Source organism: Dermacentor silvarum, chromosome 8, assembly GCF_013339745.2.
Source record: "Dermacentor silvarum isolate Dsil-2018 chromosome 8, BIME_Dsil_1.4, whole genome shotgun sequence".
NCBI classification, from domain to species: domain Eukaryota; kingdom Metazoa; phylum Arthropoda; class Arachnida; order Ixodida; family Ixodidae; genus Dermacentor; species Dermacentor silvarum.
This window is the reverse complement of record NC_051161.1, coordinates 165,560,236-165,586,537: the sequence shown is the minus strand read 5'-3', so window position 1 is coordinate 165,586,537 and position 26,302 is coordinate 165,560,236. Positions and strand designations below refer to the sequence as shown.

At 49.7% G+C, this 26,302-nt stretch overlaps 1 protein-coding gene across 1 annotated transcript in view; it reads right to left on the bottom strand.

Moving 5' to 3' along the window:
* Window positions 1-7,295: 7,295 nt before the first annotated feature.
* LOC119462558 (uncharacterized) overlaps window positions 7,296-26,302 on the bottom strand; it is a 181,919-nt gene continuing 162,912 nt past the window's right edge. Inside the window, exon 9 of the mRNA XM_049672274.1 lies at window positions 7,296-7,466. Coding sequence (XP_049528231.1) covers window positions 7,339-7,466 — 128 coding nt within the window. The 3' untranslated portion in view covers window positions 7,296-7,338. The remainder of the gene's footprint in view (window positions 7,467-26,302) is intronic.

The following is a 26,302-nucleotide window of genomic DNA, read 5'->3' as shown; positions in this document are numbered from 1 at the left end:
TGGGCAATGCGGTGTCGGCGTTGGAGATCCATTATCTCGCACCTGAAAGTTTTGGGGTTTGAAATAAAGAGCAGGATGCCCTCTGTCGTGAGAGTTTGGTGTTCACAAGTACTTGTCGGAACCTGTTGTCTGCGGTAGAGACTTTGACAGTGTATTGACATAAATTTGACCAATACTATTTTCTATGCGAAACAACAAAATTGAGAATGCCATTGCTCAAGAAACCAAGTTTGCAGGGAAGCGTATGAGAACGACGAATATGGATTGTAGGTGCTCAACTGTTGAAGAAGCAGCTAAGGACGTCCTCTCAGAAAACTGAAGCTTATTTTATGAGGATAAGAGGTACTGAAATTAGGAGAAATTAGGGGGGCTAAGGGGGAATGAAACGCCACATCAAGCGTAAGTCTCCTGTGCTCTCTCATGTGGTTTCCGCATTCACTGAATCGTACTTAATTGCTTAGTCCGGTGCATTCCCACCAGTGCGCCAAATTAGAAGAGATGCGTACCAACCACGAAGTTTATCTCTATCCACCTCACTCCATGACGCTACTCGAGACAGTCCTATTGAGGCGCGAACAAACACGCTGTCTACGGACCCCATAGAGAAGTAGTTCTGCTTGAGAAAGGGAAAGGTTGGCTCTGTCTTCTGCAGCCTTGAGGGAGCACGCCTCAGCGCCATCGCCTCACATTCAACATTACATGCAGGGTAAGGGAAGTGTCGCAGAAACGAGACGAGACAGCTGCGTTCGATGCGAACGAAATCAAGATTCCTCTTTTTTTCGTTTTATTGCTTATTTAGCGCGCGCGTCTTTGGAGCCCACCGTCTTCTTCTTTCTCGTCTTGTCCGCTCCCATGAGTTTCAATAGCTTCAAAAGTTTTCTTCTCATCAGTGGAAGCAACCTTCAAGTGTGTAAAGATGTTGTACAGGTTCCCGAACGAGTCTTCCTTTGGTTTTGAAGAGACAGGAGCGCGGCTTCCCGTCGACCCCAAAATATACTTCAATGACCTTAGCCAGGTTCCAGAAGGATCTAGGAGTGCGTTCACCGAGCAAAACGATATCTCCTTGGTTCACTGTCATTTCTTGCTTTCTTGCGTTACACTGCTCTCTCAGTTCTTTCAGATATTGCCTGTTCCGTCTTTTTCACCAATCTTTCGTGATTTTTTGCTTATTTCTCCACATTTCTTTTATGCTGACCTTTTTTCACCTTCTAATGTCTTGCTCTTTGATCCTATGCTTTCCACCTATTATATCAGCCGGCACAATAGGCAGAGGCTCATCCGGTTCGCAGTATACACAGATCAACGGTCTGTTATTAAGGACAGCTTCAACTTCAGTTGTTATTGATTACCCGCCTTGGTTGATCAGTGGCTATGGCGTTGGGCTGTTGAGCACGAGGTCGCGGGATCGAATCCCGGCCACGGCGGCCGCATTTCGATGGGGGCTACATGCGAAAACATCCATGTACTTAGGAAGAACTGGCAAAGACCTGGTGCACGTTAAAGAACCCCTGGTGGTCTAAATTTCCGGAGTCTGCCACTATGGCGTGCCTCATAACCATATCGTAGTTTTGGCACGTAAAACCCCATAATTCAATTTTTAATTAAGTTGTTATTGTTTGCATCTCTTCTCTTGATAACAGTCTTCTTCCAATAATTTTCCTCATTGCTGATTTCATGCTTCGTACCATCCTTTCATAAAAGCCTGCTGCGATGTACTTCCATTTGATTTGATCTGCTTGTCTTGCTCTTTTGGAGACTTCTTGTAGTTCTTTAATCATACGATTGGCTTTCTTGAACGTCCTCGCGTTGTCACTGTAAATGGTGCAACATAGCCTTTGTCTCGCTGTAAATCTTCGGAATGCATGTAAGAATGCTTCTGTTGACGTGTTGTCCACAACTTCGAGACTTACAGCTGAATATACCAGTATTGCAACATACTGTGTTGCAATGCCTTTCATCGCGTCTTTTATAAGTAACGGACCCGCGAAATCCACACCGATCAATTCAAATGGTTGTCGCTCGTTGTGTCTCCCAGCAGGAATTGGGGCTGTTTCTTGGTGCAGAGGTCTGGCGTCAAATTGCTGGCACTTTCGACATCCATGAATTACCTTCTTGACCAGCTGTCTTCCCTGTATTATCCAGTACTTAGTTTGAAGCTGTGTTAACGTGATTCTTATCCCTCCATGTAGAGTTAGTTGATGAATTTGGTGTACCAGTAGCTTTGTATCAGTGGTCGACTTTGGTCGCACAATAGGATGTATTTCATTGTATGTTGATCTACTTCGAAGTGGGCGGCCTTTCGGTCTTATCGGTTCCACGTTATCTTTCCATGGAAGTCTGACTGAATATGACTTGTCTTCAAATGTTAAGTGTCTCTTCAAGTGCTGAATCACTTCCTCTTCTCTCTTGGTTTCTTTCTCAGGGAACTTTATGCCTAGATTTTCAATATCCCAGAAATGGCTGAGTTCTGTCTGTATGTCAGAGTTATTCACGTTGATGTTAAGTACCATTACGGTTGACTTCTCCATTATGTTTGCTGATATCTTAACTTTACCCTGTATTGTCCAGCCAAATATGGTTTCTGCTGCAGTAAACCTCTATTCTAGTCATCGGATCCAAACTGTCATTACTTGCCAATACTGGTTTGATCCAATAAGTATTCCAAATTCCATGCATGGTATGCTTTTACATAAACCGTCCGCCAGTTAGAATCCGTCCTCTTCATACTTCTTTTGCAGTGAGATAGGCAGGAACGGTAATCTTTCTTTTGAAATTATGTCTACCTCCTGTGCTTCCAATAACATTTCTTCACTACTGTAGGTACTTTTCAGTTTACCTTCAACCGAATTCATGACTCTTTCCTTTTGACGTCCTCTGAAGGAGCCCATCGTGAGTCTCTTTTTCTTTAACTTTACAGCCAAGTTTCTCAGAGAGGCTTTTCAGTAAGAATGATCTTTGGCTACCAGTATCCAGCAGAACAAGACAATAACATGACTCCTTTCTACCTTCTGCTAATGCAACTGCCGTCAGCAGGGAAACAGTTGATGAGATTTTCATAAACTGGCAAGTAGACGTTTTCTCTTCCTGATTTTCAATTGCACCAGGAGTAGGTGCAATTGAAAATGAACTGCCACTGAGCTGTCAGTTCTTTGCTTTAGCACATAGACGTCACATGCCATTTTCGACATATCTTGCGCCTAATGTTTGCATTACATATTTTAGCAGTGTGACGATGCCTGGTACAGCTGAAAAATCAATTTGCCTTCTTGAGCTTCATTTTTTTTCTTCATGAGGCATCGTTTTCCTACAATCATCAGTATAACGAGTAGTATTCTCGCAAAATATGCAAAACTTTGGAGCTGTACTTTGAATATAACAGTTCTTATCTGCTACTTACTCTCAGTCCTGTTGATGTAGCTTTCTATCCTTTCTGTCGACAATTCCTCTCTGCACTCTACTTGATTTTCTATGTATTTCATCATGCGCCTGAGAATATCTTCTTGACGAGAAGCCACATTCTTGTCTTGTGGTGAAGATCTACTGATCACTTCTATTTGTTTTAACTCTAATCCTATGTACAGTCTGTTTCACACTTACGGGAAAACTTGGAGCGCCTTGCAATGCGCTCTGAGTATTCCCCTAAGTGTGAAAAAATGATTCCAGTTCACGCATGTGTACTTGCACCTTTTGTGACAGCTTTCTTAAACCGTCAAAGTCGTTGCAGCTTGCTACTGTATTCAAGTTGGTTAGTACTTTCATATGAATTTCTACCAGCACGTCATCTTTTCCGTAGCTTTGCTTGAGTAGATCAATGGCTTTCCCATAGTTGCTGTCGGAACACTGTAATCCCTCCACGGCAGCTGCTGCTTTTCCGGTTAGTGATGACAGAAGGTAGGTAAATTTGTGATTTTTGTTTAAGTCGGTTCTTTCGTGTACAGCTGTTTCAAATTTGCAGCCGAAATCTCTGCGATTTAATTTTATCGCCGTCAAACATCGTTATTTCTAGCTTTGGTAGCTTCACTATTGTTGCTTGTTGCGATTGTCTAGCTTCGCCATTAAAGTTGGGTTGCTCCCTCGCTTTGTCCCGTACTTCTTGTCGAGAAAGGTGCGTATTGATGCTGTGCAGAGCACTTGTTATCTTGTATTATTAACTTATAACTCGTACTCAGTGGCTTTCGGAAACTCCGAGTCAACTGTTTGGGTGTTATAAACTGTTCCATCTGGTCGTCCGCTTTTTTAGCGAGTATGCAATAGCTTTAATGTAGCTGGCTATCAGCGAAGTCGCTGTAGGATCCCGATTCTCCTCCAGTTTCTTGTCAGCATCGCTCACTAGGTGTGCTATATGTCCTCAGCGTCTTTCGCTTCTTCAAAATCACTTCTTTGTTCATCTTGAATAACTGACGAAACTGCTGGTCGCTTACAGATTCTAGCGGCGAGACGTCATCCGAGTCTTGGTCACCCTCTGAGTCCGTTCCGCTCCTTGCCGTCGATGTCTCGTCTCACTGCCGTTGTTTCGCTCCCGGGCCTCCTCTTCGCCCGTCTTCTGTGGCCAGTCCGTCATTCTGGCAATCCGTGGTCAGTCGGAAAAGGAGTCGCCGCTATGCTGGTCATGGCACCACGTCGCAGAAACGAGACGAGACAGCTGCATTCGATGCGAATGAAATCGATTCATCTTTTTCTTTTGTTTTTATTGATTTTTAGCGCGCGTCTTCGGAGCCCGCCGTCTTCTTCTTTCTCGTCCTGTCCGCTCCCATGAGTTCCAATAGCAGGGTTTGCATCCCACCTCAATGGCTTGCTGTGGCTTCTTTAATAATCCCAGCGCGGTCTGGTTGGCCGCGTAGCCAAGCGTGGGAGCTTCAGGCACATACCTACAACGCGCTAACCTGCGACCCAGGAGGAGGGGTTGGCGGACTCTTGCCGAACACCGGGAGGACACTGCTCGAACACTTTCAAATACTGGGCCTCGCTTTTCTCGGCATACCCACAGTGAGGTTTTGCGTTCAATAAAGTTATCTGTCACTTTGTGGTTTTTTATTTCATCGCATGTTGTTCTTGGCATAGTCTGTGAGCCACAATGGTCAAGGTCAACCTTTACCAAGCAAGCACAGAGGAGTAATGTGCGACATGTGTACAAGAAATAAGGTCACACAGGGATACCTTCGCAATTAAGTCACTTACTACACAAAGCAGTTAATAATGAGACAACAACAACTGAGATGTAGCAGCGATGAGAATGCTGAAACCGCGGGTACCATAAAAACGATCGCCGCACGGCAACAACGGCCGCCTGATGGATGCTAGCTTAGTGTTTTATTATGCTTACCAAAGCTCAACATGAATATGTCGCATGTACAAACACTAACGAGGTGTGGTTGAAACCTAGCAGTTGTATGATGAAACAAAAAGGCCGCTTTGCTCTTCCCTAAAGCGCCATGGGAGAACACCGTCATATTTGCCGCAATGCGGGTGGCTCTCGTTTCAAAGAGTTGTGTCATGATGCTTACGGAGGTAAACGACGGGCACTGAACTCTTGAAGCTAACCACCTGCACGTGTTGGATTGAGCACATATGCCATGCTGATACGCCATATATAGGCAGCCCCCAAACGTGGGCGCGCCAGTTTTCAAATTATTTACTGTTTCGCGCTTACTAATAGCAATCGTGAACATTAAACTGTGCAAATTTTTTATGATCTGGTGTTTTTTGATGCATCGTCTCACAGATATATGGGCACTAGAGTTTCGCAAAGCAGTGGCAGGCGGTCCTTAGCGCTAAAGATGTTGACTTTGTCCGATGCAAGTCTCACAGTCTTTAGTGAAGTGCCCTGATACGTTGGGAGTGATATTTGGGAGCCGCGCATGGTTCAGCATTTGAAATTAACTGCAAGCTAGCTGTTTTCGTCTGGAGATCAGTATAAATATTGATGCGTAAGGAAATGTAAGTATTTCATGAGCAGCATGTGTTAAAGTATAGCCTGTCTTACCAAGACGTCGTAACACAACGCTGTCGGCAGCTTTTTAACAGAACAGCGCAAAAGATGGGACAAGGTGAGTGCCCATCGCGAGCAAAAGTTTGGATACCACGGCATCAGCAAAAAATTTAAACATATTCAAGCGCAGCTCCGCGGCCTCGAATTGGCTTAATACGCTGTATTGGTCAAATACGTGCACGTAGGCGTGCGCTCTTGATTTCCGCCGGAATGCCCAGGCTGTGAAGAAAAAGATAAAATCATGGCACCTTTGGTCTACAAACTTTTGCTCGCGACTGTACAAATACAGAGCGCTGGATTTACGCATGTTGCCTGGTTACGCGCACATCCTTTGCCCTGTTCCATGCAAAAGATGGTGCCTTACGAATTAGCCCACATTTAGATCTCAATTGTCCGCAGCTTGTGATTCGCTCGCGCTATTTTCTTATTAGTTTATTCGCAAGAGGTCGCTTCTTGCGTCCAGCTAATAGTTCACTTTAAATAAATAAGCTTTTCAACAATTTTATGGGTTTGTATGTAGATACCTAACTTAACCAAGAATTTACTTCAGAACCTTCGTACATGTCGCGTTTTGTTCATCGGTTAAAGCTTTCATTCGTTTCTGTCGCACAATTGTTTTCTCAATTCTTTCCTGCCAAAGACCAGTGCTGAGGGGAACTGACTTTCCCCCTCCATAGCCTACATTGAGGATGCATCGTCAAGACTGCAATAACCTACTATATATTGAGTTTGTAATTGTTTCAACGTATTGTATTTTTTCTTGCTTAATGTACGTACCCCCTCTGTAACGCCCTTCTTGCCTCTAGGGGTAATGTAAATAAATCCAAAGGAATAATAATTATTTTAACATTCCATTTAATCAAACATAAATCTGGCTGCTGTCTCTACCACTTGACACCCCTTGGCCTCCCATGGGCACTTATTTTTTCTACTGCACGAGCGTTACAATTTTTATTCATATGTTGAAGTATTGTGAGGTGCTGCATGAGTAACATATGTGGGCTGTGGTTTAAATTGTTTGTTGTCGACCAGAATAAGATGAACTGAATTTGCCCCTGTTGTAGTGGTGCACAGCGGCATTCCAAATTAACTTTTGCTGTCCACAGACATGCCGACAATGACTAGACTTATAAGCTTTCTACAAAATCGTTTCGCTGCTGCTATGACAGAACAGCACTGGCTCTATGCAGCGGTGCGATTTTTTGGCAAAGATAAAAAATACAGATCAGCGAGGCACCAGAGTTAAGAAAACGCAGTAATCAGTTGCAAAACATGCCTTACATTCTACAATGACTGCAGTGCGAATTTGCGTATTTATTTCGATTTGAAAAACAATTGCTTGTGGGCTTTTAGTAGACTGTAGTTGTCAGGTGCAACTGCTTCAATTTGCGTTTCATGACTTTGCCATTGATGTTCCTTGGCAGTCTCTCAACGAAGACAACACCGCCGTAAAGGTGTTTAAAGACCTCCGTGTTTTCTGCAATGAAACAAATAAAACAGCAATATGTTTACATAAGTAAACAATTTGAAGCATTCGCGGTCACGATGGCACTTTGTATACCACGTGCGAGGAAACGAACCAATTTGCCCAATGTTTTTTGGCACGTGGAAAGCATTTCGTAGTTGGCTGGAAGGCTACCTTTTCCGCCCAGCCATATTCTTTGTCTCCATTTCGTCGTAGTTTCCGGTCATACGAGAAACAGAACAACTGCCAGCGGTGCTATAAAATACCTTATCCCGCAAGCGCAACACATATCTAAAACAGCAGCAAGCATCTTTCGCTACAACCACTCCATGTGCATTCCACTTTGTGTGTACGTGCATGGGTCAATCGGTATTTCTGCGTTATGAACGGCGTGAAGAAAAACTCTCAGTTTAGGCCCAAACGCTAAGCCTCGATTGCGGTAGCAAATGAGGGGACAGTTATACGAAGTAAGGATAGTAGTTTCATCGGTCTTATAGACTTATAACCATAGATACACTAAATGAACAAGCATGGTGTCACGCGCGCACAAGCAAATATGAACACATCTCAATCGATGACCGCGGAAACTCGCTGTCAAAACGCTGGAGTGAGCAAGCGTGGCGGCAGCAGCGAGCGAATTGACCTTCATGCTGCCTCTCGAATCAACACGAATTCAGCCGCGAAAAGCAGCGCGCGGCGGACTCTGACTGTCGAGATGGCTTTCAAGATACAGCTGCCAGGGCGGGCGCACGCCCAGGCTTACATTAGTAAATGCGGTTGTTTGCTTGAAGTCAGGGGTACAATCAGAACTCGATGGCAACCAAAGGTCTGTGGGACGCCTGGCATTGGGCGCTCACGGGAAGATTACTAATGAAGCTGTGCAGGGCGATATGGGATGGACAAGTTTTGAAGTAAGGGAGGCGCAGAGTAAAATTGACTTTGAAGAACGAATGAGGAATATGTAAAAAAAAGTAAATGGGGTGCGGGAGGGTGTTCAGATATTTGTACCAGAAAAACATTGACTCACTGAGGAGGAAAGAACTATGAAGCTTACCAGTAAGTATACGGCCTGCATGGTCAGCCACACAGCAGCAATGAACTTCAAACGCAAAGTAAGAGTGGCTGAGGCAATGTCATGGGTGGCGGCAATGTAAAAGAAACCTGCTATGACTAACTACATCAAAGGAAAATAACGAATCAGGTAAAAACCGTTTATGATAACTCAAAGGAAAGCTCCTTACTTTTCGAAGCGAGATCAGGAATGCCTTAGAACTCGTAGTTATAAAGCGAGGTACACGGAGGACGAATCGATTGACTTTATAATAGACTTTATTGGAATGTGAAGCTATCTACCCAGCTGCCAGTTTAGATTCATCTGGCCTCCTTGAAGCACTTGGGTTCAAGGATAGCAGGAGAAAACTAAATATGTCCGCAAGAGAGATTAATAAGAGGCGATTGGAGGTGTGGTGGCAGACAAGTATACGGAGACCGCAAACAACGGATACGTACAAAAACAGAGTTAACAGAAATCGTTCAAATAGTTTGATGCAGGGAATTCTTTGCATCTCTGTGTTTTCTAAAAAAATATAGATCAGACATTAGGTAAGATAATATCAAAAGCTTGGTGGCCCAACCCACAATCCCGTTTCAAAGGGGACGCTAATAGCATCCATCTGTACATCTATTCATTGCCGAGAGTAGAACGCGCCTCCCCTCACTACCCTCCCCTCGAAGTCTTGTGCGCGACGGAAGACGGTGCTCTTCCTCCCCGTTTCCCTCACTTGCGTGCGCGAGATTGAGCCGCGCTTCCTGGCTGGCAGCCGCACGATTTCGCTCGCACATACAGCATACGGCGCGCGACGACGATTTTATCGCCCTTGGACTTTACACGGAACCTCACGGCGACGCCTACGGCAGAAATGCGCCTGGAGTGCCGATATAATTGCTGTCGCAATTATAGCATGGCCGGTTGTTCATGTCGCTAAGTAGACAAGAAAAGCACACATCCCCTGCCACCCTGTATCAAGCAGCGACACGCACACAGCGTTGCAACTGAGAGAAACGCATTGTTTATTAGGCATTCGCCATTATATACCTTCCTCGTGCGGCAGTGCTGCCAGACGTCCTTGGTGCCCGGCACCCTACCGGTACATCTTCCATTCTTTGGCGAAGCTGCTCAAGGCATGGAGGTTACACAGCCTCGCAGGTAGCCTAGAGGACTTCGCACTCAAGTACAACGTCGTAGGGGTGGAGTTGTAGGGATGACATTTTGTGGCACCACAGAGGTGGGATTGTGCTCTCCTGCGGTGTGCTCCTGGGATGGCCCTGCATTTTTTGGGCCCTGTGAAGTTTGTGTCCAAGATGGGAATGATGGAACTACTGGAGGCTCTGCACCTAGCACAAGGTCATCTTCCGGGACCGTTTCCGGCTCAAAGCGCTCACTTGTTTTTAGAAGGTGTTGCTGGGCTCTCTGGTACTGTCGACCTGCTTCCGTGCGAACCCTGTAGGACCTTGGGGCCACAGAGCCCTCAACTTGATCATTAGGTCCCCACAATTTGTCCTGGTGTACCCTCACAATATCGCCTTCATGTAGCATTGAAAGAGGTCGACCACGTGTTAGGTTCTGAGGGTGCTTGTGCGCAGTATTTTCATTGGGGACTGAAAGGTCCGGCAGCCTTCCGTGAAGCCGTCTGCCCATGAGTATCACAGGGTGTCCACCCATCCTCCATTGGGGTTGCTCGGTAATTCAACAGTCCCACCCAGAAATCTTCGTTTGCGTGCTCACATTTTTTCAAGAATCGGTTCACTACTTGAACTCCTTCGTCAGCCAAGCCGTTGAACCTGAGGAATCGAGGGCTGGATGTTGTGTGTATAAAGTCGCACTTGTCTCTGAACGCCTTGAAGTCACGAGAGACAAACTGGGGGCCTCCATCTGTGTACACCTGCAACATGAATTTCATGGCGGGCAAACATCACAGAAAGTTTAGCGAGTACTGCGTTACTTGTTGTATGGGGCAAGCACTCGACTTCTGCGTAGTTCGAGAGAGCCCAGTAGGCTACTAGGTAGTTCCGGCCACCGTACTCACCAAGGTCTACGCCAATGCTCTGCCATGGTAGCTTCGGGGCTTCTCATAGTGTCAAACGCTCTGCTGGTTGTTGGTATACAAACTGACGACAAGTGTCACATCGACTAACCAATGTCGCTATGCCGGCATTCATTCCTCGCCAGTACATCAGTTGAAAAACACAGCGGCGAATATCCATAAGGGAACCTATCAGGCATTTCATTGTGCCCTGTAGACCCAGGACCCCCAAATTCTCGTATGGTTGCATGACGGACGCTAAATGAACTCTTACTGAAGAGATAATACGGATTGGCTATTTTGCTGCTGTGGCGACGCACTCTGCGCATATTTCGATGCGCAGAGAGAGAGAGACGCATCGGAGACGCATTGCGCGCGTCTCCCATGCACTACGTCTCCGACGGCACTGCGTCTCTGCACCGCGTCACCACCGTCTCCCGAGGTATACGTCACCGACGGCTGTTATAATAAAATTGCAACATCTTCCCGTAGGGGAACCCTCAGTAGTATGCGAAGCAACCATGGGGTCGACTCAAGTTTCAATTGGTTTTCAGATCGGCCTGTCGCCGCTACCGTTTCGTGGCTGCGGCTCGAGCCCTCTTCTCCGCGGCCCTGTCCACGGCGCTGACACTGGCGTTGACGCTGGCGCTGTTCGTGGCACTCATCGCGGCGTTGCGGGAGGAGAATGAGAGGAGCGGAGCACGCGCACGCGTCATTATACCGCGAGCTACAGTGGCGCCACCCAGCGGAGTATGCAGCGCTTACCGTCGCGCCTCTAACCTAAGCTGCTTCGCATTATCGCGCGCGGAGCCGCAGGTGATGCCATTCGTTGCGCAATCCGGAGAGGAGCGTCGGAGAGGAGAGGAGGAATGCCGAGAGGAGATATGAGACAAGGAGAGGAGAGGAGGGGGAGGAGGATGCGCATGCGGAGCAGGGGTGTGGATTCCGCACGGTGGATGGATGGATGGATGGAGGGAGGGAGTGACATAGCCCCGACCATAAGATGCTTCGCAACTAAAACAGGCTGGCCTGCTTCGAAGGTGCTGCCTTTTCTCCCGCCGCCGAGACGACGTAGCGTCGGTATGTTCGTCCGCTGCCGTTGCTAATAGAATAAACAGTGTTACGTTTTAGGGGCGAAGCACCTTAGGGCCGAGCCTTGTGCCCCGTAGTCCGTAGCTCTGGTTGGCATGAAGACCGCTATGTATGTATGTATGTATGTATGTATGTATGTATGTATGCATATGCATGTATATATATATATATATATATATATATATATATATATATTGTACTGTGAAATAAGGAGCAGTGGGTATGTGTCTATAGGAGCGAGAACGACGACGAGAGATAAACCTTGTTTCAGTGCTGGATCGGCTGTGCTACAGCTCACTGCTTTATCGTCCTAGTCGCGAACGCTGACTTCCCAAGTGCTTCGTGACATTTGATGGAAGATGCTGGGCTTTTTGCAAAACTGGAACTCCGAAGCCGGACGATCCCTGTCACGGCTCCCATGCCTGAGGAGACTAGGCCTCCCAATCCACCCCAGGCACCGGCTCCTGTCGTCTGTCCTGGCGCGCCACGCCAAGTTGTGAGGCATTCCCTCCCATATTCAATGGCACTGACGATCATGACGTAGAGGACTGGTTGTCACTGTACAACCGAGTGAGTGCCCACAAAAAATGGACTGAAGATGACAAGCTTGGTTACGTCCCCTTATACCTTTCCGGCGTCGCCCATCTTTGGTTCCGGAACCATGAGGCTGACTTTACCACCTGGACAGCTTTCCTAACGACACTTCAGGAGGTCTTCGGTCGCCCTGCTGTGCGCAAACTTCGCGCTGAACAACAGCTTCGCTGTCGTGTCCAACGGAAGGGTGAAACCTTTACCAGCTACATTGAAGATGTAGTTGATATTTGCCGGCGTATCAACCCAGATATGACCGAAGATGACAAGATCAAGAACATCTTGATAGGAATAGAAGATGACGCCTTCCAAATGCTCTTGGCGAAGAATCCTCAGACGGTCAACGACCTCCTGACGCTTTGCCAGAGCTATGAAGAGCTGCGCAAACAACGGCTGTCTACCCGCCGAGCTCTCGTTCCGGAAGTCGCGCTTTCAGCTCTGAGTGACGGTGTCAGTGCTACTTGCAGTTCAGAGATCTTCGACCAAATCAAGCAATTTGTACGAGAGGAAGTGGCACGCCAACTCTCTCTTCTGCCAGCCAGTCAAGCGTCAGCATCGACCTTGTCTCCCGATCTCCGTCAGGTGATACAGGAACAAGTCGCTAACGCCGTCCCACTTGCTCATCAACCGCCTCCTACGCCTGCTCCACTTACGTACGCTGCCGTTGTCGCGAATCCAAGGCCCCCGTCTGCAGCTATTCAATCGCGACCAACCAGCGCCTTTCCCTCACCTCCACGTTTAGCTGCAACATATGCCCCTACAAGCAGCTACTGGCCGCCACAGCAGCCCGTGCGCCCACCTCGCCAATATCTCCATCAGTCCCAGCCCTCTGCTGTCAACCCATGGCGCACCCACGACAACCGCCCTATCTGTTATTCGTGCGGCCTGCCTGGGCATGTAGCACGGTTTTGCCGCCGGCGCGGATGGTATCCTTCGGATTCTCCGAGGGTGCAAAGCAGCGGTTTCGACTCTCCATTCCGTTCCGCTCCTTCCGCTGAGCACTTCGAAGCCCCACCTCCTGCTTCCCGCACCTTCAATTCCTGTCGGTCTCCGTCACCGCGTCAGCGTTCTCTGTCGCCGCTTGTCCGTCGCCCTGAAGATATCCGAGAGGAAAACTAAGGAACGCAGTTCCGGAGGCAAGAACTGCGATGTCAACGAACTCCTCAAGCCCTAATTTATTTCCTGCGAACGTCCTTCAAGTTTATTCAGAAGACATTGCCGTTCATGCGCTTGTAGACACGGTAGCGGCAATATCAGTGATTTCGAACCAGCTTCATTTTCAACTAAGAAAAGACGCGACGCCATATTCGGCCGTTTCATTACGCACCACAAGCGCTGCGCCGATTTAACCCTTAGGGAAGTGTACCGTGCGTGTTGTTATAAGTGGAACTTTATACCGTGTTGAGTTCGTTGTTCTGCCTTGCTGCTCCCATCCCATGATTTTAGGATGGGACTTTCTGTCATCTCATCATGCCGTTATTGATTGTGCCCGTGTGGAACTAGCTCTGTCGCCATTCGGCAACCACGCTTTTGAAGATACTGACGACGCTTACGGTCGTGTGTTCGTCACCGCCGACACCGAGATACCGCCATACTCTGCCGCACTTGTACCCGTTTCCTGCGTTGGGTTTTCTGACTCTACTGTTCTTTTCACGCCGTCTAACTTGTTGCTCGCCGTCACCCCTTCGTGCTTCATTTTGCCCTTCTTGCCGTTCGACAAGGTTCCAGCGCACTTTATGTCTCGAACCTGTTTCCTTGCCCTGCTAGCCTGCTCCCGGATGAGTGTCTTGGTTATGCTGATGCAATCGAGCCAAGCTTCCTTTATGATGTGCCTGACGACCCCGCTTCTCCTCAGGTTGACGCTATGGCCCTTCAAGTTTCTCCTCCGACACTGCCGTGTGACCCAAAGTTTTATCGATGTATTGATCCCAACCTCACTCACTTTCACTTTCACTTTCACTTTATTTCCTTAAAGACCCCTGTTCGGGGTATTACATAAGAGGTGGGTTACAAAATATGAGATACAAAGAGTAAAAAAAATGTTACAAGGCATAATGCGAGGCAATTTCTTCTATAAAGGCAGATGAGCAGGGTATAGAAACTATGTTGTGCGCAAGGCCGTTCCAGTCTTTGGCTGTTCGAGGAAAAAAAGAAGATGCAAAAGTGATAGTACGCGCACGTGGACGAGCTACGTTTAAGGAATGTCCTATGCGATGGGATATGCGTGACGGTGGCAAGATATGTGGTGCACGATTGAGTACGCTGTGGTAGAATTTGTGAAATAATGATAAGCTAGCAATTAAACGGCGGTGGGAAAGGGTTTGTATGCCCGATTGCACGCCCAGATCGTTGATCTCCTTGACCGCTTCCGTACGTCATTCGACCTACAACCATCTCGCTTAGGCCGTACTTCCACTTCTGTGCATCACATCGACGCCGGCAACCATGCGCCTTTACGCCAGAGGCCGTATCGTGTATCCGCTGAACTCGTTGGAGACATGCTCCAACACGGTGTCATACAACCTTCGCACGGTCCATGGGCTTATCCTGTAGTGCTTGTCAAAAAGAAAGATGGCACCATTCGCTTTTGCGTGGACTACCGGCGCCTCAATAAGATCACCAGAAAGGACGTTTATCCACTACCTCGCATTGACGACGCGCTAGACTGCCTCCAGGGCGCCGAATTCTTGTCATCCTTACACTTACGATCCGGGTACTGGCAAGTGCCAGTGGCTGAGTCAGACCGTCCGAAAACGGCCTTCATCACACCCGACGGTTTATTTGAATTCACCGTGATGCCATTTGGCCTGTGTAACGCGCCTGTCACATTTGAAAGAATGATGGACAACATCTTGCGCGGCCTGAAATGGCAGATATGCCTGTGTTATCTGGACGACATCGTTACCTTTTCACCGGATTTTCCTTCTCACTTACTTCGACTTGAACGCGTCCTCAAATGCGTCGCCGATGCTGGCCTCCAGCTTAACTTGAAGAAGTGTCGCTTCGCTGCCGGGCAGCTGGTCATCCTCGACCATGTCGTGTCGAAAGAAGGTGTACTCCCTGATCCGGCGAAACTACAAGCTGTTGCCCAGTTTCCACGACCAAAGACCTTGAAAGACCTGCGCAGCTTCATTGGGTTAGCGTCATACTTCCGCCGTTTCATCCACAATTTCGCCACCATAATAGCACCTTTAACGCAGATTCTTGGTGGTGACCACAACCTTTCGACCTGGTCACGGGATTGCGATGCCGCATTCACGAAGCTGCGTCGTCTCTTGACTTCTCCCCCAATCCTGCGTCATTTCGACCCAAGCGCTCCAACAGAAATCCACACGGATGCCAGTGGCGTCGGCCTTGGTGCCGTCTCGCTCAGAGAAAGGCTGGCTTCGATGAGTACGTCGTCGCCTTCGCCAGTCGTGCACTCACTAAACCTGAATCGAACTATTCTGTAACTGAAAAAGAGCGCCTGGCTCTAATTTGGGCCATAACCAAATTCCGCCCGTATCTGTATGGCCGCCCATTTGACTTGATTACTGATCACCAGTCGCTGTGCTGGCTGTCGTCCTTAAAAGAACCATCCGATCGTCTTGCTCGATGGGCGCTTCGACTGCAGGAGTACGGCATTCGAGTGCTGTACTGTTCTTGCCGAAACACTCGAATGCGGATGACTTGCCTCGTTCGCCACTAACAGACGAGGTTACCTTCCCGAAGGCCCCATTGTCCGAGTCTTCCCTTGCTGCCACGGATATCCTTCTGGAGCAGACGAAAGACCCTTGGATTTTGTCAATGCTCAGTTTCCTGCCCACCCCATCGACAGCCACTACCAATCGCGCCTTACGTCGCCAAGCACATCACTTCTCCATTCGTGACGGACTCTTGTACCGTCGTAACTACCTCCCGGACGGCGGCAAATGGTTACTTGTCATCCCTCGGCATCTACGTTCGGATATTTGTGCAGCGTTCCATGACGATGCCCAGTGCGCACATGCAGGTGTACTAAAGACTTACGCGCGTCTACGCCTTCGTTACTACTGGCGAGGGATGTATCGATTCATCCGTCATTATGTCCGCTCCAGTCGCGTTTGCCAACGCCGCAAAGATCTCTCTCGTCGTTCAACCGCTCCATTTCAGCCTTTGCCTTGCCCAGCACGTGCTTTTGATAGAGTAGGTATCGACATTTATGGACCTCTGCCTACCACATCAGACGGCAACCGCTGGGTAATCGTGGCCATCGACCATCTTACGCGCTATGCAGAAACTCCCCCTATGTCCAGCGCTTCAGCACGTGACGTCGCCTGGTTTCTCCTGCGCAACATCATCCTACGCCACGGAGCTCCCAGGGAATTACTCAGTGACAGAGGCCGCGTCTTCCTCTCCGACGTCATCGAGGCTCTTCTCAAAGAATGCCGCACCATTCATCGCACCACTACTGCATACTATCCGCAGACTAATGGCATGACCGAGCGATTTAATCGAACTCTTTGACATGCTGGCCATGTACGTTGCATTGGACCAAACAAAATGGGACCATGTTCTACTATTTCTGACCTACGCTTATAATACCGCCTCGCAGACTACCGCGGGATTTTCGCTCTTCTTTCTCCCGTACGGACGCGAACCTTTTTCCACAATGGGCACTATCCTTCCGTACCGCCCTGACAACACAGAAACCACTACCTTGTCTGAAGCTGCAGCACACGCAGAAGAATGTCGCAAGCTATCACGTATATTTACGTCCGAAGACCAGCAACGCCAGAAGCACCATCGAGAAACTTCCCATGCACCTGCATCCTATGCTCCTGGATCGTTAGTGTGGCTTTGGGTTCCAGCCCCTACCCCTGGACTGTCACCGAAACTCACGTCTAAGTACCAGGGCCCATACCGCGTGATCAGCCAAACGTCTCCAGTCAATTATATCGTCGAACCTCTCGAGCTATCTTTGGATCATCGCCGTCGAGGACGCGACATTGTGCATGTCCAGCGTCTCAAGCCGTACTATAATCCGCCTGTGTTGTGCTACCCCTAGGTCGCCGGGACGGCTTACTTTTCCGCGGGGGAGATAACTGTACTGTGAAATAAGGAGCAGTGGGTATGTGTCTATAGGAGCGAGAACGACGAGAGATAAACCTTGTTTCGGTGCTCGATCAGCTGTGCTACAGCTCGCTGCTTTATCGTTCTAGTCGCGAACGCTGACTTCCCCAAGTGCTTCGTGACAATATATATATGTCAATATATATATATATATTATATATATATATATATATATATATATATATATATATATATATATATTGTTATGAGCCAGTTGTCCGGCAGACAAAGAAGATGCTGAAGCTAGAGCCGAAGAGATGAGGAAGAGGTGAAACTGTGGTTCGCCATCTTTGTTGTTGTTGGCCAACATTGTACATAGTGTGAATAAACCCCCTTTTCTGTAAATCTCCCCGTAACATCTTGGTGGAGGTGCGGGGTACATAACCAGCACATCACGGAACTTCGAAGCGGAAACCTCGTGGGCCCTTCGACCATGTCGACTGAGAGGCCTGCTGCTTCAGCTTCGGCTACCACAGCACCGATTGTCTTGACTCAACTCCGGGACCCTGGCGCCTTCTCGGGCACTGATAACAAGGACGTTGAAGACTGGCTAATCGAATACGAATGCGCTAGCAAGAGCAACCGTTGGGACCCGACTCTAATGCTGGCGAACATCGTTTATTACCTCGAGGGAACGGCCCGTGTTTGGTTCCGAACACACGAGGAGGAATTGACCAGTTGGGACACTTGCAAGCAAAAACTGCAGGAACTCTTTGGGAAGCCACTTGGCCGCCAGCGAGCGGCCAAGAAGGAACTTTCGTGCCGGGCCCAAACATCGACTGAACCGTACGTTGTGTACATTCAAGATGTATTAGCACTCTGTCGGCGGGTCGATGACAAGATGCTCGAAGCTGACAAGGGCAGCCACATTCTTAAGGGCATCGCAGACGACGCCTTTAATTTACTCGTGTACAAGGACTGCTCGACGGTCGACGACATTATAAGAGAGTGCCGACGCTTTGAAGAAGCAAAGAGCCGTCGTGTCTCACAACAATTCGTTCGGCTCCCTAATACCGCCGCTAGCTCATCGTGTGAAGACGTCCAGCCACCTGGTACCGAAAACTTGCTGCGTCTTGTCCGGCGTGAGATTGAGGCTGCGTCTCCGTCGGTTCCCCCGATACGTTCTTACGACGAGTCCCGCCCGGCAGTATCTCTGATTCAAGCTGTCGTACGCGAAGAGCTGGCGAACGCAGGCATCCGTCCGATCTGTTCTGTAAGTAGCCCTACGGTCGGCAATTTCTTTCGACCTCCCCGCCCACAATCGACCTACCTCCGATACCGCGACCCAAACCAGTGGCGCACACATGACGACAAGCCCATATGCTTTAATTGCAATGGAGTTGGTCATATTTCCCGCCATTGTCGCTATCGTCAGATTTCGTCTCCTCGTCCCGCGTACGCTTACCGCCCAGAAGACAGCCGGTTCTCGCCTTTTCATGCCCGCAATGACCTGCCGCACTGTGATGTTGCTGCTCCGACTCCACACTACGATCGCCGCTCGCCGTCCCCACAGAAACGGCGTTCTCGCTCACCGATTGCCCGTCGCTCACCGTCGCCATACCCCCGCCGTCCCTCTTCGGAAAACTGACCGGTGCAGCTCCCGGAGGTGATGCTGCATTGACCAACCGACCCGGAAATCCTCTGTTGACCCTGACCACCCGACAAAACCTTTTGGACATAGAAGTGGACGGCGTGCCTGTTTCGGCGCTCATAGACACGGGGGCGCAATTATCGGTTATGAGCGCTCGCCTTTCTCGTCGTCTCCGCAAGGTTCTGACGCCCGCGGCGTCGCCTGTCGTTCGTGTAGCCGACGGCGGCACATCTTGCGTCGTTGGGATGTGCACTGCGCGTGTGAGCTTCGCCAGTCACCAGACCTCAGTTCTATTCGCCGTTCTGCAGCAGTGTCCACATGAAGTCATCCTCGGCCACGACTTCCTGAGTACCCATTCTGCCCTCATCGACTGCTCTTCTGGCCTTCTCGAGTTGGAACTTCCTTTTGTACCCGATCTCCCCACCGAGTCACAGCCGCGTTTATGTGTCGCCGAGTTTGTTCGCCTTCGACCAGCCGCCGCGACGTATGTCACACTGACCTCTGATTCCGCCATTTGTGACGGCGACTACGTCATCTCTCCTTCCCTAGACGCTCTTTTAACAAGGCAGGTAGCCCTCCCTCACTCTGTTGTGACTGTTTCTGCGAACCGGGCATGTATCCCTATTCTGAACTTTGGACGGACTCCACAGTTTCTTCCCGAAGGTATCACGCTGGGACATATAGCATCTTTAGACGCACACGACCCTGTGGCCCTTACTATGGATGCGCCCCTGTCTTCTGGAAGCCCTGACACTAGTACTTCATTTGATGCACATTTTGATGCCATGATCGCCCCCGCGCTTTCGGCTGCTCAGTCTGACGACCTTCGTCGTTTGCTAGCCGCTTACAGCGACGTTTTCGATTTTGCTTCGCCCCATCTCAGCCAGACAAAAGTTGTGACTCATCGCATTGACACCGGCAACGCCAGTCCCATCCATAGGCGTCCTTACAGAGTGTCTGCGACTGAACGGCGCGTAATTCAAACCGAAGTCAAGAAAATGCTTACAAAGGACATCATCGAACCATCTACGAGTCCTTGGGCGTCCCCTGTGGTGCTTGTCAGAAAAAAAGACAACACCTGGCGGTTCTGCGTCGACTATCGCCACCTAAACAAGATCACTAAAAAGGACGTGTACCCTCTGCCGCGGATTGACGACGCCCTCGACTCTTTGCATGGCGCACAGTACTTTTCTTCTATAGACCTTCGGTCCGGCTATTGGCAAATCGCCGTTGACGAAAAAGACAGGGAGAAGACCGCCTTTATAACACCCGATGGGCTCTACCAGTTCAAAGTTATGCCATTTGGCTTGTGCAATGCCCCCGCAACATTCGAAAGAATGATGGACTCCCTTCTTCGTGGTTTCAAGTGGTCTACTTGCCTGTGCTATCTCGATGACGTAGTCATTTTCTCGCCTACGTTCTCCAGTCATCTAAGTAGACTGTCGGCTATTCTGCGCATCCTTCGCAATGCAGGTCTTCAACTTAACTCTGCCAAATGCCGCTTCGGTCGCCGCGAGATCACAGTACTTGGCCATCTTGTCGATGCTACAGGTATACGGCCTGACCCTGCCAAAGTTAGCGCCGTTGCCAACTTTCCGACACCTCGCTCTACTCAGGACGTCCGTTCCTTTTTCGGCCTGTGTTCTTATTTTCGGCGGTTTGTGAAAGATTTTGCAGCACTAGCACGGCCCCTCACCTGCCTGCTTAAGAAAGACGCGACCTTTTCTTGGGGTCCTGCACAAGCGTCCGCCTTCTCACAGCTGATAAGAATACTGACATCGCCACCAGTGTTGGCTCACTTCGACGAATCTGCGCCCACAGAAGTCCGTACCGACGCCAGTGGCCATGGAATCGGCGCAGTTCTAGCCCAACGTCAGCATGGTCAGGACTGCGTTATTGCTTATGCCAGTCGCCTTCTTTCCTCGGCTGAGCAAAACTATTCTATCACAGAGCGAGAGTGTCTCGGTCTAGTTTGGGCCATCGCCAAGTTTCGCCCTTACCTCTACGGCCGACCCTTCACCGTTATTACTGACCACCATGCTCTATGCTGGCTGTCCTCTCTCAAAGATCCCACTGGTCGCCTTGGTCGATGGGCACTGCGACTTCAGCACGACGCGTTGGCTTATCCGAAAAACTGCTCTTCCAGTACACCGGTCCATATCGCGTGTGCCGCCAAGTGACTGATGTCACTTATGAAATCGCTCCACTGCTGCCTTCGTCATCCTCTACTCCTCTCCGCAAGGACATTGTACACGTTGTCCGTCTCATGCCCTATCGTGCCCCGGACACCCCTTAATACCTTGTGTGCTAGTTTTTTTTGTTTTTTGTTTTTTTCATGTATCCTTCGTTCACCTGCACCGAGTCGGTGCTTTCGCCGCCGGAGGGTAGTGTTATGAGCCAGTTGTCCGGCAGACAAAGAAGATGCTGAAGCTAGAGCCGAAGAGATGAGGAAGAGGTGAAACTGTGGTTCGCCATCTTTGTTGTTGTTGGCCAACATTGTACATAGTGTGAATAAACCCCCTTTTATTGCGATAGCAATTATATGGACACTCAAAAGCAGATTTCTGCCGTCGGCGTCGCCGTCGCCGTCGGCGTCGCCGTCGCCGTCGCCGTCGCCGTCGCCGTGAGGTTCCGTATGACGTCATTTGGAGATGAAATCGTCGCCGCGCGCCGAACGCTGTATGTGCGAGTGAAAGGGCGCGAGGGGCGCGTCTTTCACGGGGAGTGAACGCACGGCGGAGAACAAACGCGCGTTCTGCGCCGTGCTCGCTTAAGGGCTGCAGAAGTAGGCGTCTCTTTTCTCCTTTACAATCACCATATATGTAGAGCAAACGCGCCTTCTTCGGACGCGCGAGAGGCCGTGGGGGAGGGGGAGGGAAGGGAGGCGACGTTTAGCTGCGGCACCAAGTGCCTATTTATATCAGAGGCTCCAGCAACAGTCACCAACGCCGCACGCATTTTGAGCTAACGCGGGCAAAACGCCGATGGCGTCGACAACAGTTCTGCGTGTTGTTGCTACCAAAGCCGCTCACCTTACTTCGTATGACATTGCTGTGTTGCTATCGCATTCATTGCTTCGCCCTTAGGGCGAAACTGTGACATTTTTCTGTAAATCTCCCCGTAACAATATATATATGTGTGTGTGTGTGTGTGTGTGTGTGTGTACGCCAAGCTCCGGCTTCCGGTTCCACTTCCGGTTACGGAAGCCAGCTTCCGGAGAACGCTTCTGGCGTTTTGCCCAAATGATCCCCCGATGCTTAGCCCACTCATCATCACTCACTTCATATGCGGTGTTTTTTTTATGTTGGGATTCGTCCTTCAGCAGACGCGGCATCCCACATCTGGTGACCCGGACAACGGACAATAACGCATCGCCATGGACGAGAAAGGCGCCCTTCAACAACAGCTGCAGCTTCTCCAGAGGCAACTTCACACGCAGCAGCAGGTGATCCAGAGGCTTCAGGAATGGAACCGCCAACTCAATGATTCCGTGCAGCAGCATCCTGGCGACGCCTCCGCAACGCTCGCCACGTCTGCCGGCTCCGCCGAGTTCGTCAGAACCCCGGCAGACAACATCCCGCACGCTGCCTCGCGCGACGTGTGGCGTGTCCCTGTCATGCTTCCACCGTTTTTGGCCGACTCGTCCGAGGTATGGTTCGCCTAAGTCGAGGCCCAGTTTTCGCCCGCGCGCATCACGCAAGACCGGACCCGCTACGATTATGTCGTCGCCCACCTTGATGCCCGCTACGCCAACGAGGTCCGGGATATCTTCGCGAACCCATCAACGGCCAACCTTTATGAACAACCAAAGACTGAACTCATCCGCCGCCTGTCACTCTCGGAAGACCAAAAGGTGCGACAACTCCAATCCGCAGAACTCGCCGAACGCAAGCCGTCGCAGCTCTCCGCCACATGCGTGCTCTAGCGGGCAAGATGGAAGTCCCGGATCCATTACTGGATCCGGGATCCAATTGGATCGAACGGATCCAAATTGGTCGACAGGCAGCTTACGCTGCCTGTCGAAAAATTGGCCAGGATCGATGATCGCGTCATCGATTTGTCGCCCACCGTCCAGCCTGTCGCCGCAACGCCGAACACCACAGAGCTTGCGCGCCGCATCGAAGATATCAATCGACAGCTCAGCTCCATTCAACGACGCCTGGATGAACAGTTGCCGACACGCCACTCGCAAAGCCATGGCCGTAACACCGCCCCGTCGCAGCAGCCTGGCGACGACAACCGGTGCTACTACCATCGACGCTTCAGGGACAGAGCACGACAATGTCGACCACCCTGCTACGCTGGATATAAGCGAAATGCCAACGGCAGCTCGTTGACACGGCTGTGAGCTGCCAACCTGAAGTCCGTCGCATCTTTGTCACCGACAAAATTACAAAGCAGCGGTTCCTTGTCGACAGCGGTTCTGTCATTTGCTGCTACCCACGAGCCCATCTTCAAGGTGCCCGTCCTCCTACGTCTTTCGAGCTCAGCGCGGAAAACCGGTCCACAATCAAGACTTACGGCTCGCTCCGCCTGGACGCCCAGTTTAAAACCCTAGGCCGTGACCTTCATTGGAATTTTGTCATCGCCGACATCATCGAGCCAATCATCGGCTCAGACTTTTTGGCGCACTACAACCTGCTTCCGCACTGCCGCGACGATCGTCTCATCGACTCGACAACGGCACATTCTTCGCCAGGACAACGAACGACCATCCACCAGCCAGGCATCAAAGTATTCGGTGCCGAAAATATTTTGCCGTACCAAGCCATCCTCGCCGAATTTCCCGGTTTGACGCGTCCTAGCGGATTGCCACGTGATGTGCCGCACACCACTGTGCACTACATCCGGACCACTCCAGGCCCCCCGGTTTTCTGCCGCGCCCGTCGCCTTGCCCCGCACCGCATCCGCATAGCCAAAGCAGAGTTCTAAGCCATGCTCCGTGAGGGAATCGCCTGCCGCACCGACAGCCCATGGACCTCACCACTTCACCTTGTCCTGAAGAAGACCGAAGGCTGGCGGCCCTGTGGGTACTATCGTTCCCTCAACGCCCGCACCATTCCGGACAGGTACCCCGTTCACCACATACAGGACTTCGAACATCGTATTTATGGCTGCCATGTTTTCTCCGTGCTAGTCTTCGTGAAGGCCTAGAAGCAGATACCCGTCAATCCAGACGACGTCCCGAAAACTGCAATCAATACCCTTTTCGGCTTATTCGAGTTTCCCTTCATGAGCTTTGGCCCGAGGAACGCGGGACAAACCTTTCCACGCTTCATCGACAAAGTCGTCCACAGCCTCGACTTCTGCTTCGTCTATCTGCACAACATATTGGTCTTTTCCCGTAACGCCGACGAACACCACCGGCCCCTTTGTCTCCTTTTCCAACACCTCGATGACCACGGCCTACTCGTCAATGTCTCGAAGAGCATACTCGGCGCTTGAGTCGTCAAATTCCTCGGCCATGAAGTTTCATCAGAGGGAACTCGACCCTTGCCTCAACGCATCTCAGACCTGCAAAGTTACCCTCAACCCACCACCGCCAAAGACGTTCGCCGTTTCCTTGGCATGCTGAACTTTTTACAGGTGTTTCTTGCCACACGCAGCCGACTACCAGGCTCCCCTCCATGATGCATTGGCTGGTCTCCGAGGAAACCAACCCGTCACGTGGACACCGGCTTTAGCGAAAGTTTTCGAAGAACGCAAAGCTGCTCTCTGCACCTCCACACTTCTCTCCCATCCCGTGCCAGACGCTCCCTTGGGGCTCTTCACGGATGCCTCCACCTTCGCCGTTGGCGCCGCCCTTATGCAACGCGTAGACGATACCTGGGATCCCTTGGCGTTCTTCTCCAAGAAACTCTCAGCTCGGAAAACGACCCCTTCTGCGGCCAGTCCCACCGACGAAACCACGACCCCCGTCCCGTCGAGTTCGCCAGCTTACTACAGAGAACTTCTGGCGATATACGAAGCAGTTCAACACTTTCGCCACATTCTCGAAGCACAGCACTGCACTATCTATACCGACCATAAACCTTCTCTCAACGCCGCGACAAACTCCCGCCTGTTCAGCAGAACCAGCCATCGTTCATTGCCCAGTTTTTCTTGATCTGATGCCTTCATTGCCTTGATCTGATGACAGCATTTCACGCGCACACCGTCTGGGTACACACTTCTTGGGCAAAACACGGCCAATAATAATAAAATTTGGTTCCTCAAAACTGAAGGAAAGCATCCTTTCTCAGCGTTTAAAATTTCGCGGTACAGGCATATCTGTGGCTGAGGACTTCTGCCGAGCTACACGTCAATGTCGAAAGAAACTTATTGAATTCGGCAAGAGTAGCGGCCAACCGTACGCACTTCGTCTTAACAAACCGCATATAAATAGAAAAACCTATGTGTATTGTCCCATTCCATTGGAGTCAAATTGATATCATATTTTTAGACTTCGAGAAAGCTTTCGACCGCGTGTCTCATTCTAAGCGGCTCTCAATATTATGACCCATACTTAAGAACTATTCGGTACTCGCATGGTTTGCAGCCTACTTATCCTACAGGTCCCAGGCAGTCACCGTTGGCGACACAACTTCTAAATCTGCCCCTGTGCAATCTGGAATCCCTCAGGGCTCTGTACTAGGGCCTTTATTGTTCTTGATTTTTATAAAAGATTTGGTTAGGGATCTTCCTGTTGTGGCACGGCTTTTCGCTGATGACTGCATTATTTATAAAGAAATCTGCACTCCGGCAGATCAGGAATTATTAAACACCGCGTTAAATTGCATACACACATGGTGTTCCACGTGGCAAATGAGTATTAACATTAAGAAAACAGTGGCAATGCAAGTAACACGTAAGGTTCAAACCTTTAAGTTCACTTACGTCCTCAATGGTACCATTCTATCCGAAGTAACGAGTTATAAGTATCTTGGACTACTAATTACTCATGATCTTCGTTGCAATGATCACGTGACCTATATAGTTAGGAGAGCTATGCAACGCTTAGGATATTTACGCAGATGTTTAGGTAATTCAACGACAGAAATTAAACTTTTGGCCTATAAAACTTATGTAAGACCGATCCTCGAATACGCCGCAGTAAATTGGGACCCCCATAGAAAAACTAACATCCAAAAACTCGAGAAAGTGCAGAGTAAGTCGGCTAGATTTATTTATAACTCTTATAGTTGGAAAACATCCCCTACAGCTCTTTTACAGACAGCCAACTTGGAGAGCTTGGAGACAAGGCGGTATCGTGATAGACAAAAACTTTTCTATTTATTGTATCATGACAAATTAGGAATAGATAAGAATTTATACTTTCAACCAGTACAGCGACGGCAAACTCGATCCTTCCACTCCAGGAAAGTCAGTGATTACTTGGCCAAAACGAAAGCTCTTAAAAA